Source organism: Dermacentor variabilis, chromosome 4, assembly GCF_050947875.1.
Source record: "Dermacentor variabilis isolate Ectoservices chromosome 4, ASM5094787v1, whole genome shotgun sequence".
NCBI classification, from domain to species: Eukaryota; Metazoa; Arthropoda; class Arachnida; order Ixodida; family Ixodidae; genus Dermacentor; species Dermacentor variabilis.
In genome coordinates this window covers 137,776,796-137,789,700 of record NC_134571.1, presented here as the reverse complement: position 1 = coordinate 137,789,700, position 12,905 = coordinate 137,776,796, and the positions used below count along the sequence as shown (strand labels likewise).

Genomic DNA, 12,905 nt, shown 5'->3' with positions numbered 1-12,905 from the left:
CCGTCTCTTGCAAGAGTACTATTGGCCAGGGTGTTTTCGGGACGCAGACCACTTCGTGAGGACATGTGACACCTGTCAGCGGGTGGGAAAACCAGGGGACAAATCGAGGGCGCCGTTGAAATTGGTACCTATCATTACGGAGCCTTTTAGACGGCTCGTTATTGATACTGTGGGACCTCTGCCGGTAACAGCCACGGGGTACAGACACATTTTGACTGTGATCTGCCCAGCGACAAAGTTCCCTGAAGCAGTGCCGCTTAAAGAACTCAGCTCAGTTGAGATAGTCAATGCACTACTGTCCATATTTGCGCGAGTTGGTTTTCCTGCAGAAATTCAATCAGATCAGGGCACAGTGTTTACTAGCGCTTTGACGACAACTTTTCTCGAAAGGTGTGGGGTAAAGCTGCTACACAGCTCAGTGTACCACCCACAGTCGAATTCCGTTGAGAAGCTCCACTCCGTCATGAAGCGCGTGTTGAGAGCCTTGTGTTTTGAACATCAAACTGACTGGGAGCTGTGTCTGCCTGGGGTGATGTTTGCTTTAAGGACCGCGCCGCATGCGGCTACGGGGTTTTCGCCAGCTGAACTGGTGTACGGTCGCTCGCTTCGATCTCCGCTTCGCATGCTTCGAGAATCATGGGAAGGTAGGGGCGACGACCCAGTCGTGGTGGAGTACGTGCTTAAGCTCCTCGAACGCTTAAGAAGGGCACAGGAGTTGTCAGGTGAAGCAATGGCAAAGGCCCAGCAGAGGGCCAAGGTTTATTATGATCGGACAGCCAGGGCCCGTCGTTTTGAGGTTGGCGATGAGGTCATGATATTGCGCACATCGCTAAACAACAAACTAGACGTGCAGTGGGAGGGCCCAGCGCGAATTGTTCAGAAACTGTCGGACGTTAACTACGTGGTAAGTCTGCCAGGAAAGCGGAAAGCACAGCAAGTTTACCACTGTAATCTGCTCAAACCTTATAGACAAAGGGAAGCAGTGGTGTGCCTGATGGTAAACGTTCCTGAAGAGCTTCCGGTCGAGCTTCCGGGACTAGGCTCAGTGACGAACAGGGAAGACACCGGTCAAGTCATTAGTGACCTTATCAGTAAAGCACCGCTGTCGCCTGAGCAGAAAACCGAACTACACCAGCTATTACAAGAGTTTCAAGGTCTGTTCTCTGAGAGGCCTGGTAGGACTTCGGTACTTACTCATGATATAGAACTTACCTCCCCAGAGCCAGTACGATCCAAGGCGTATCGGGTGTCACCCCGCCAGAGCGATATTATGGAGGCTGAGGTAAAGAAAATGCTACAGCTCGGTGTTATTGAGGCAGGTGAGAGTGATTATACCTCCCGTTTGATTTTAGTTGAGGTACCGGGCAAGGAACCTCGTCCTTGCGTCGACTACCGCAGGCTTAATTCCATCACTAAGGATCAAATTTATCCGATCCCTAACATCGAGGAGCGCCTTGAGAAAGTTAGTAGCGCTCAGTTTATTTCCACCCTAGATCTTGTCAGGGGTTATTGGCAGGTTCCACTTACAGAAGAGGCTAGTAGGTATGCGGCGTTCATTTCACCAATGGGAACATTCCGTCCTAAAGTGTTGAGTTTTGGTTTGAAGAACGCGCCATACTGTTTTTCAAGCCTCATGGATAAAGTGTTGCGGGGACAGCAAGAATTCGCTTTACCGTATCTAGACGACGTAGCGATATTCTCCGCATCCTGGTCTGAGCATATGACACACTTGCGGGCAGTGCTAACCCGCCTGCGCGAAGCAGGCTTGACAGTAAAGGCTCCTAAGTGCCAGTTAGCACAGGCCGAGGTTGTCTACCTCGGTCACGTGATTGGTCAGGGTCGTCGCCGCCCCTCTGAAATAAAAGTGGCCGCTGTGCGAGACTTTCCGCAACCGCGCACAAAGACCGATATTCGGTCGTTCTTAGGTGTCGCCGGCTACTATCAGAGGTACATCCCTAGGTACTCTGATATCGCGGCTCCCCTGACGGATGCTCTAAGAAAAACAGAGCCTCAAACAGTCGTCTGGGACGAGACCAAGGAAAGAGCTTTTAGCGCCCTAAAGAGTGCCCTAACAAGCCAGCCTGTGCTACGATCGCCAGACTATACAAAAGGGTTCATTGTTCAGTGCGATGCTAGTGAGCGAGGCATGGGCGTTGTACTGTGCCAACGGGAAAATGGAGAAGTAGAACACCCCGTCCTGTATGCTAGTCGTAAGCTGACCAGTCGTGAGCAGGCGTATAGCGCCACCGAGAAAGAGTGTGCATGTCTCGTGTGGGCCGTTCAGAAATTGTCATGCTATCTAGCCGGCTCGAGGTTTATCATTGAGACGGATCACTGCCCTCTCCAATGGCTGCAGACCATCTCTCCCAAAAATGGCCGCCTCCTGCGCTGGAGCCTCGCTTTACAACAATATTCCTTTGAGGTGCGTTACAAAAAGGGGAGTCTCAACGGTAACGCCGATGGCTTAAGTCGAAGCCCCTAACGTAGGAATCAGCCTCAAAATTGTTTGTTACTGATGTTTTTCTTCCTGAGGCAGGATTTTTTTTTTAACATATTGCTTTTGTTTAGTGTTTCAAAGTGATGATATGCTTTCTAGTGCAATTTTTCAATTTGTGGACGCGTTCTGAGTGATGCTAGACTACTGTAAGGAACTAGGCAGTGGTATAAAAAGGGGAAAGAGCCTGGCAGGGCTTAGTGAGGGTTGTGCCGTGCTTGCTGACTGAGCGGTTGAGTTTCAGCGTAGTTCTAACGCTTGCCGGGAACGAGAACAAAAATGTGAACTCTCCCGAAGTCACTTTGCAGTGTCCCGTGCGAACCTGAACAAGAGAACGAGGCCTTCTCTGTGCGCTGCGCTCAAGAAACGTCGAGGGACGCCCGACTTCGATTATGAGCATCATCGAGCGACATCCCTCCGGACAGCGGATGCAGTCCCCTGTCCATCGGGATCTCCTTCCCCCGGCGGGGCGGTCTGTTGCGTTTCGCCTGCGACACGTGGTTTTGCCGGCGCGACTGCGGCGGGGCGGCGGACATTTTGGCCCGATCGTCGTCGCCGCAACACTCATCGCCAGGTGTTTCCAGGCGCGACTGCGGCGATGCGACCGCCTAGGGATCATCCTCGCATTCCAGTCATTGTGCCCGAAACAGGCGATGCCAAAGCAGGGATCTCATTCCAGTTATTGGGCCCGAAACAGGCGATGCCAAAGCAGGGATCTCGTTCCAGTCATTGTGCCCGAAACAGGCGATGCCAAAGCAGGGATCTCATTCCAGTTATTGGGCCCGAAACAGGCGATGCCAAAGCAGGGACCATCTTCTCATTACAGTCATTGTGTCCGACCGGCAGCGCCACGACAGGGTGCTACGAGATCGTGCTCGACATGGTGCTACGGCATCGCTACGACAGTGTGCGTCACCATTAGCCCATTGTACATTCACGTGCTCGTCTTTTGAGGGGTTCCTTCTTGCCCTCAACTGCGAGAGTATAAAAACAGCTGCCCCCGGACGCCAAAAGGAGGGCTCCGATTTCTTCTGCTGAGTAAAGTGCTCTCCCGTCTCTCTACTTCGGTCAAACCTGACCACCAACTCTTTGCGATGTTAAAATAAACAAGTTGTTTCGTTGTTACCAGTCGACTCATGCTTTGCCGGGACCTTCGGATGCTTCCAGTTGTACCCCAGGCCGCCAGGCCAACGCTACCCTTGGGGCTTGCGACCCAGGTACAACCACGGGCGTCAGCGCCGAGTTCCCAACAGATCGTACCAGCGGTCCGATCCAAACACATTCCAGGCTCGTCGCAGGCGGCGACGCACCTATCACTCGACACCGACGACACGCACGGCCCAGTGTTCCATGCCGTTCCATATATACAGGAACGATCACAAAGCGTCCTCACATCAAGGATTTTAATCTCCCCGGACGAACGAGCTATTTCGCGTTGACAGATCGGCGCCTGCGACCTGATCCGATTACTGGTGCCTGCGGCTTTATTCAATCGCTATACGCGACGTAATTATGAGATGCAAAAGGTTGGGAAGGGTGGGAAGGCAGGTTGTACGGAAGTGGCGTCCGCGCAAAAAACAGACTGGCGTGCACGGCCAGCCGGCGCCACCCGTACGTAGTCGCCAGACGGCACGCTGAAATCGCGAACTAAAGCTGCTTGCACTGCCCGCTATAGCATCGCGCGTTTACAGGAGGGTTTGTTACAAAGCCCGTCGACAAAACGCATTTAGCGTTTGTCTCTCTCTCTCCTTCCTTCTTTCTGTTCTTTTATTTCATGACTACACCCATAAGATTTCAACCGCAATCAAAATACCAGGCCTGTTCGGACGCCAGCGAAAAAAAAAAAAAGAAAAAAGCCATTCTCCGCTCTCGTTTTTCAAAGGTTTTGACTTTGCCGCCCGTTGCTGGAAACGTCTAATGAATCCATATACGACGAAGTGCTGCTGCCTCCGCGCGATGTCCTTTGCCTGTGTGAAAATGCGGCCACGACGGGGAGGCGTCCGCGGGTTCTGCACACGTCTATACATAAACAACGCGCCTCTTTATAAACGGGTCGGCGGCGACGTCCTCTTCGTGGTCCCCGCAGTCGTCGCCTACGTACACGCCGGTCGCATCCCGTCCCGCGGAGCGGTCCGTCCCACGTGCTGCAAGCAAGCAAGAAGCTGCCAAGCGACCCCTCGCTCAACGCCGGTCAGCAGGCACAACAGAGTTGCGACGCCGGTTCCGCTGGTCAGATTACCGGTACGCCGGCGGTTCGGCGTACCGGTAATGACAGCGTGGAAAGAGGCCTCCACTGCCGGCGTAATGCATCAATGGAACTTCGTTCTGGGCTAGTTGGTGATGCATTCTTTAAAACTGATGGTAGCGCTAACAAGGACGAACACGCGGCGAAGAGACGACGCGACGACGAGGAAACGCGTAGTGCAGGCAGCGCGAAAGAACTGCAATGTCGCCTCCCGAGAAGTTCCGCACAACGGTAAAAATCTCTCGGCCAATCAATTGTTCGAGAGATCATATAGGAGGGAGACGCACTGCTTGGGCCTTTGATGGCAACGTAAGTAGGAATACGGTCACTACCACAAGTACAAATTAAGGCAGCGGTGCGACTACCGCTAAAGCTGCACTGAGGTACGTACAGAAATTATGCAATTGTTGAAAAGGTCTAATACTCAGAATATCAAAGCGAAGACGTCGAGCTGGGTGCGAAGATGGGCGAGGTAGCATACGGGGGCCTCGGAGAAGACCTCGCAGCTTATTGCCCAAGCAGAGCCAAGAACGAATGGTGAGAAGAATATCAGCAGGGACTGTAATTCCGGCGGTAGCAGAAAACACGAGATCGCTCTCTAAACGAAGGGACCAGAGGTGGCAAGGCACTGCAGTGAAGGTGACCTTGAAGCCAAGACAGCGGTGGGCGGACGAGGGCACAAGGCGGCTGCGCGAATGACAACTCCGGTGCGGTATGCAGAGACGTCTCGCAACGCTGTGCTCGACGAAAACGTGGCACCATTATCACTCGCGATGAACGACTATGTTCTCCTTCGCTTCTGGCGGCAGACAAAATACAAATAAACAAACAACAACAAAAAAGAAACAAGAAGGCTCCTTAGAAAAAGCCACGAAGCTCATACCATATTTACCCCAATTCAAGCAGTAAATCCTGTAGATGACGTAACGCGCAACGGCGAGACCATACTTATCAATGGGGCACGCATGGGACGCCCAACATCTTTTTTTATTTCTCGAAGCATTGTTACCAATAGTACGTAGCATCGGTTTTCCCAAGTGACGTCATAACGTGAAGGGGCAAGCCTTAGCGACTCTCCCTTACGTCGTACGAGCTCCTGATCTGAGCCGACTCCCAATAATTTTATGTCCAGACATCGCGAGTTCCTTAAATATTGAAAGAAATATAGGTTCCTCGAATGTAAGCCAACCACGAAACTCATCCGAGTGAGACGAATCACTTGCTCACCACCAACGACGCCGGTCCCCATATTTTGATCAAATGCCGCGAAACACAAAAAAAAGCCTCCTTCTCTAATGTCCGATCTCAACTCCTCGTTGTCTACATCGATTGATCTATTCGTCGTCTGCTGTGTGGACATCAGCTGATTTAATTTTTTTTTTCAATCACTTCATTTACAAAAGTCCCCATTTACATAGGCCTCATGTTTCAGCATCGGGACGCGACTGGTCAAAGGCTTGGGTGGATGGATGGATGGATGTTATCCCCTTTGGAACGGGGCGGGGCGGTGAGCTGCGCCACCAAGCTCTTGCTGTTGTACTACCTAATGTCCTATTTAGGTTTAAAAAAAAGAAAAAACACGATGAATTCCCATAACCAAATTTTCTGACCCCCCAAGCGCTGTATGGATGGTTGTTATGAGCGTCCCCTTTGGAATGGGGCGGTGGGTTGCGCCACCAACCTCTTGCCATTATACTGCCAAATGCCCCGCCTAGGTTATACAATATATATATAAAAAAACACTATGAACTCCCACAACCAAATTTTCTGATGCACTATTGCGAACTGTGCTTTTGTACGTCTCCGTTTTTTGTAGTTTCCCTACTTCCACCAATCCTCCAATCGCCTCTTACTAATCCCTATTGCGGACATGTTTACTTTTCCACTGCTCTCGCTGAACCCAAGGGCTTCAAGGAGGCCAGTGGTACCTAAATCGACCGCTGGGCAGACGTCTTCACATTCTAATAAAACATGCTCCATCGTTTCCCTAGCTTTACCGCAGCAAGCACATGCTTCTTCTTCCTTCTTATATCTCGCTTTATAGGTGCGTCCTGATTTCGCTTTTTCTTCTTAAGTAGTTACTCATGGCAGGTTTCTTTTCCATTGCCGCCACCCATGAGATTATTTCAGCCTCTCTTACTTTCCGCTTGACGTTCTTTGTTGCTGTGTTACCCACCCTACAGACCGGATGGATGGATGGATGGATGGATGGATGTTATGATCGTCCGCTGATCGCGGTGCCGCCCTGTCGGCGAGAAAACGAACTACGAGTCAGCGCGTCCGCCAAATTGTGCGACTTCACCGAACTACACAGCGAGGAAAAAAAAAATGAAATAGCGGTAAACGTTCTAGAAACGCGAGGCAAGCCAAACAAAATAAACAACCTTTTCAATCAGCAACTTTTCTTTTTCTATCAGACCAACCTGTCATTTCGGGCACTTTCTTTTTTTATTTTCGGAAGGCAGGACGACGACAGCACTCGAGCTAACTTAACACTCTTCTCTCACCGTGGCGCGTCAGTCGCTTCACCCCAACACGGTGGCTTTCGTGGCGGCCGGAGTTGGAAGCGGAGTGCCCGAACGAACTGCCGAGTTCGTTAGTCGATTCCTTGACACTTTCTTCCCCACACAGAGTACGCTGTCCCCGGTTCCGTCCCTCGAGTTAGGAAAGCAGCACGTCGAAAAAAAGAAAAACAAAAATCGCGAGGTGCTTGAACGAAACGTGCCGGACAGGCCCACGAATCAACTTTTATCCTCCCCCCCCCCTCCCCCTCACGCGCTGTTCCGACTGTGAAATAAAGTTATAAAGTTATAGTCACGGTGTACTTGAACACAAAAGAAAATGCAGACTGTGCAATTTTTGCCAAATTTTCCTACTAGCGCGATGTATCTTCGCTTAGCTCTGCCGGCGCGTTATTACTAAAGCACGTCAATCGACGTGCCTTCGGCAGCTTAGCGCAAACTAAAAACGTCTGGAGAAGCAGGTTTGCTTATGCATGAACGCCCCCCACCCCCCTCCACTTCTTATGGGAGTGTGGCGTCTTCTCTGCGCGGGCCTCCGATTCAAGGCAGGCAACAGTGACCTACAGAGCGTGGCCTCTGAGATTATCAGATCAGCGATGATGCAGCGTTGTCACAGACACTGTTTGGGGGCGGAACCTCGTAAAGCAATGGACAATGAAGTCAAAGGAAGCATAGGGGAAGTTAACTGTGGTTGACACGGCAACGTCGAAAACAATTAAGAAAAGGAAAATGAAAGTGGACAAAAAAAGATAACTTGTCGCCGATGGGAGCCGAACCCATAACCTTCGCATTACGGCGACGCCTATCAATTCGCCCACAAACTTTGGTATTTATGTCTACTAGATTACTCAGGCAGCTCTACACATGGCAGTCAATCGATGCCAAAAATGCACGTTATCACGTGCATTTCTTTTTTTCGTTCATGTGGTATTCGTGATTCTCTCCTGCTCTTCTTGTCCACGGTGATAGAAACGTCTTCTCAGAATGACACCGATGGCTTGTCAAAAATAAAATTAAAAATGATAAAAACATGACCGTTAAAGTGACGGCTGGTTTTTTTACAATGTACTTCCACAATGTCAATATGTATAAAAGACAAAACACTACCATATACTAGTACTATTACTAGATCGCTTTTCTGCTTTCGAGCCCATTGCATGGTTTACCCAACTCCACTAATCTTAATCTGAACTAGAATGCCGGTCAAATCATTTTGCTATCTAATACACACCGCTGTCATAGCTTCTCCCCGAGATTCTTATCCTCCAAGTTTCTGCCCCATGTGCTGGTATACCACCAGAATGCAATGATTGATTGTGCACTGTTCAAGGATAACGGTAAGGGAGGGGGGGGAGGGGTTGCCGGTCATGACTTTGGTGCGCCTGCGATAAGCACTATGAGCCGTTTTTATTATTCTGGACATTTCCTTTTCGTTATGCGCGTCCCCCCCTACGCCCCCCCCCCCCCGCCCGTGACTATTTGACGTAGAGAAATGGCAGAGCCCAAAAAGGCTCAATATGTAAATAACGAAGATCTTGTTCCTTTGAGCCTGTCTTTCGCACCCTTGTCTTCATAGCTATACCTTGGGACCACAGTATGCTGCGCTGTATTTAGTGCCTCAAAATTCGAATTTAAGAGCGGGAAACTGAACGGAACGTCCATTGTTGCGTTTGTGATATGCTGCAGTGAAAGTTAAGCTACGGATAATTCGGCATACCAATTACTAATTAAGGTTAAGTAAGCTAAGCACAATAAACATTTCATTAGTTGTTCTTAACGTACTCTTCAGGGTCAGAAATAAATGATAACAAGTTGTTCCAATTTCTCTTGATGTGGAACTGTTTGGGCAGTGCAGGATTTCGGTCCCCAATCATTTGTTGCAAGCCGTCCCCAGCGTTGCTGAACAGGACAATGTCATCTGCAGAAACAGAATGTTGTCCCGTTGATATTTAGAAGTAGTAGTAGCAGTAGTAGTAGTGAATGACTGTTCATTATATTAAATAAATAAAGGAAAAGGAATGAACGGATGTCACTGCTTTTATTTTCTTAAACTACTACTACTAATTTTGCGCGAACCGCCCAATTATTGACCGATCGCCCCCGGGGGTTAGGCGTCCGTCACGTGTGCAGTGGCAACGACAACTGCTGACCGCGGTGACTGTCCAGCGCAGGCGGCTGAGACGCGAACAACGGTCGATCAACAGGATCCACCACGGTTGCTACGGCAGAATGGACAGAACGAGATTTCTCTGGTTAAAGGAATCCGTGGTCGACGTGAGCTCCAGATGGGGGGTGCCGCTGTACCGCGGACTCTCAAGGTTCCCGGCACTGGGCCGTGTGCCAACCAGTGTTGCCACTGTTTCTTGCTAGGATTAAACTGAAGGAAGACTGAAATTTCGCTAGAATTCTACGAATATTACTGGCTCTGAATTCGCTAAAAATCCGTCACGAAAATCTTGGAAAAAATATAAATATAGTACTTATAGTAAAACAGACATTACTAAAGACTGCAAGCGTCATATTAGCGATATTCAAATACAAGTTTACAATAGAGGTTTAAGGGAACAGTCTACATAAAAGCACAGCGCTCGTTCAATATATATATAAGCTTCGTTTTTCAATTCATAACATGTAACAAAACGGATAAGGTGCCTGGACACCTCATGGGTTACATTATCAAATAAACGCAAAGCAAATAATTCTTCTCATTTAGTTAAAGCGAACGATACAGAAAAGCAGCATACACAATCCGCTTAATAGTCCCGTTAATTGGGTCGAAAACGCCTCGAGAAACGTCATGTGAATTACAGTATAATATATGACAATAACAAAATGGCAACAGTGGTGCCAACAATGCTGCAAGGTAAACGGTAACTCTTCAATCTTCATCGCCTCTACGCATGGTGAAATGAAATAGAAACACGTGATTGTCTTTCTAGACCGCAAGTTGTCCGCAAGTGAAGTCGAGAAAATGCGAAGGAGCAGCTTCCTCGACAGGTGGGTTAGTGACCAGGTCCGAGGTCACGGACCCAGAAGGTGGCCATACGTACTTATCGTAGCTTCACTCCGCATTCATTCTAAAACAAAACGGCTAAACGAAGCGGTATGCCTTTAATATCACGCAATAACGAGAAAACAACGAGTAGGGCTACTTCACTTCAGGAGCAATACAGGTGAACACAAACTGCGCGCATGATGAGAATTCAGAGGCCACGAGACGAGACACGCGAGCGCTATATTTCAACTCTGTGATGACGTAGTTACGGTTTGTCGAATGTTCCTGTCACGATGTCAAATTCCAATGTAGAAAAGTCGTTTTGTAATACATACAATGCAATACCTGACCTCTGAACTCGTAATAACTGTCCATTGATGAGAGGTGTCCGTAACTGTAAACGAACGATAGCACGCTGAACGCCACAAGACGAAACTTTTCTCGCATACGAGAATTACATTCAGTGCACCGAGTGATGAGCTTCTATTTGCACAACTACAGGGAAGCGATTAAAACTGATCACATTTCACTTTCTCTTCTTGCGCAATACAGTGCAACCACAACGCAAAAGTCGCTTGGCATCGCGAATGCGACCGACAATGCAATGACTCATCGGCCCTCAGCGATAACATAAAGCAAACGATCAGCGACAGCGGCTGTCCCCTTTCTGTCGTCAATGTCACGCCACGCACAATCGGGAACTGCTCAGACGACGCTTCGCTGGCACCCATAAATTCACAGCACACGCGCACGTCGAAAAAGGGCCGCTCATTAAACGGTCGTCGGCTGTGAGAGGCGGTCACATCGTCAGCGCGAAACCTACGCTTTATTGATGACAGCGCGCGAACGAATCGCACGGCGCATTCGACGCTACGATGGAGCATGCATGCGTCGCGATTTAGGGGTCGTCCCCTTAACGACCCGCCGAGACGAGCAATCTCCTCCTTCGCGTAAATCGCTCTATGCAGAAAAAGACCCCCTCTCGAGTCTGATCGCTAGCTGTAGTATCGTACACCCTTCGGACGCTCAGAGCGTCTCGGGTAATCTATAAACATCGCACGCACCGGAAGAACCTGCCACAGAGGTTTTTTTCGGCCGCTTATCTCTCTAACGGTGTGACGGGAACAAAACGCATCACGTCAGGTGTGCTGGCCGGCCAAGCGCGGTTTTTTCGACTGCTTTCGGCCGCGCTGCGCCAGCTGATTTCTTGCGAGCCTGACCCAGATACCAGCGGGCAGTCGTAGCGTTCTCTCGGACTAGAAACAAACACTCCGCGACCACCTCGCGCCCGAGCAAAACATCAGAGCACCATCGCCAGGGTGCACGAGCAGACTCGTCCTTCCCCCCCCACCGACACACACGGTCCCTCAGGATGGCGACAACAAAAGCAATACGAATAAAGGCATCGCGTCGAGAAGGAGAGCCGAGCTTCGTCCACCCGGTGCTCGGCGGACGACCTCAGCGCGTCGTACTACATACAATGCGCGGTGCTCTTCGCGCTGCTTGCCGAACTGGCTAGAGCTGGAGAGAACAGTGAACTCTCTGCCGGGAACCAGCAGACCTTGAAAGCCGCTCTTCGGCATTCGGCAGAGCTGCGCGAGGCAGGCCTCTCGCAGGCGGGCGCGGAGGACCGAAAATGACCCCTCTCGGCCTGCGCAGTACACACAACATGCACACACGCCTACACAACATTGCTCGGACTAGACGAAAACAAAACAAGAAAATACGGAGTGCGGTCGTTTTCTTCCGCGAACGGTCACGAAGTAAAAACCTTCGCCGACGGCTGACGTTCGCTCGCACCGATGACACCGCTCGCGTTTGTTGAACTTTTGCTTCCGCGCTGGGATCAGAGGACGCAGGAGGAAAAGGGGGGCAGGCCGCAGTAAAGTGTGCGTCCGGTTCCCCGGCGCGCCAGCGCTTTCGACGGCCCTGCGAAGCGGCTCGAACGGGGAGCAGCAACGCGTTCGAACGGGGGGCCCGACGACGCCGGAAGAATATGCCGCAGCCTGGCGACACGCAGATTAGGCGGACAGGTGCTCGCACCGAGGGCCCTTTCGGAGCTCTGGCTTTTGCGAAGAGGATCGTACCGGGCACGGGCGGTGTGTTGCGTTGCCTCCCACCATCGCCGTCCCGCTCCGTGTGTTGTTGTGCACGAGCGGCGGTGTTACCTTTTGCTCGGACGAGAGGCAAAAAAGGGGCATGCGCGCTTGACAGAAAAAGACGGCTGCCGACACGGGCAGCGCGCGCTCGGCTTACCCCATAAACCAGTCGACGGTGTCGCGGAGGTATTCCGGTAGCCTATCCAGCTTGGCGTTTGGGTGCTATGCTACCGCCGGGAAGGATTTTTCACCAACGGCGGCTCGACGACGGCAACACCGATCCACAGTCAACATGGCCGACTTCACGCATAGGAGCGATAGTTGCGCCGCGCCGGCGACAGATGGCGAGACCTGTCCAAAATCAGCTGACTTGGGTTCACGCTCACTACAGTATTTCCAGGCGAGCGCCAACGTCCGAGCCGGAGAAAAAAACAACTATGAGGACAGGCGCGGCGCGGCGCTGGCGTCGCATTCGGCCTCAATGGCACTCAAAACTGAAAGCTTTTAAGAGTCGTTTTGAAACTGCGATGTGCTTTTAAAAATTCGCCTA

At 50.7% G+C, this 12,905-nt stretch overlaps 1 protein-coding gene across 1 annotated transcript in view; it reads right to left on the bottom strand.

The window, feature by feature from the left end:
- Positions 1–12,668, bottom strand: part of Mob2 (MOB kinase activator 2) — a 156,047-nt gene extending 143,379 nt beyond the window's left edge. The window contains exon 1 of the mRNA XM_075690432.1: positions 12,513–12,668. Within this exon, the coding sequence (XP_075546547.1) occupies positions 12,513–12,517 (5 nt within the window). The 5' untranslated portion in view covers positions 12,518–12,668. The remainder of the gene's footprint in view (positions 1–12,512) is intronic.
- Positions 12,669–12,905: the final 237 nt, after the last annotated feature.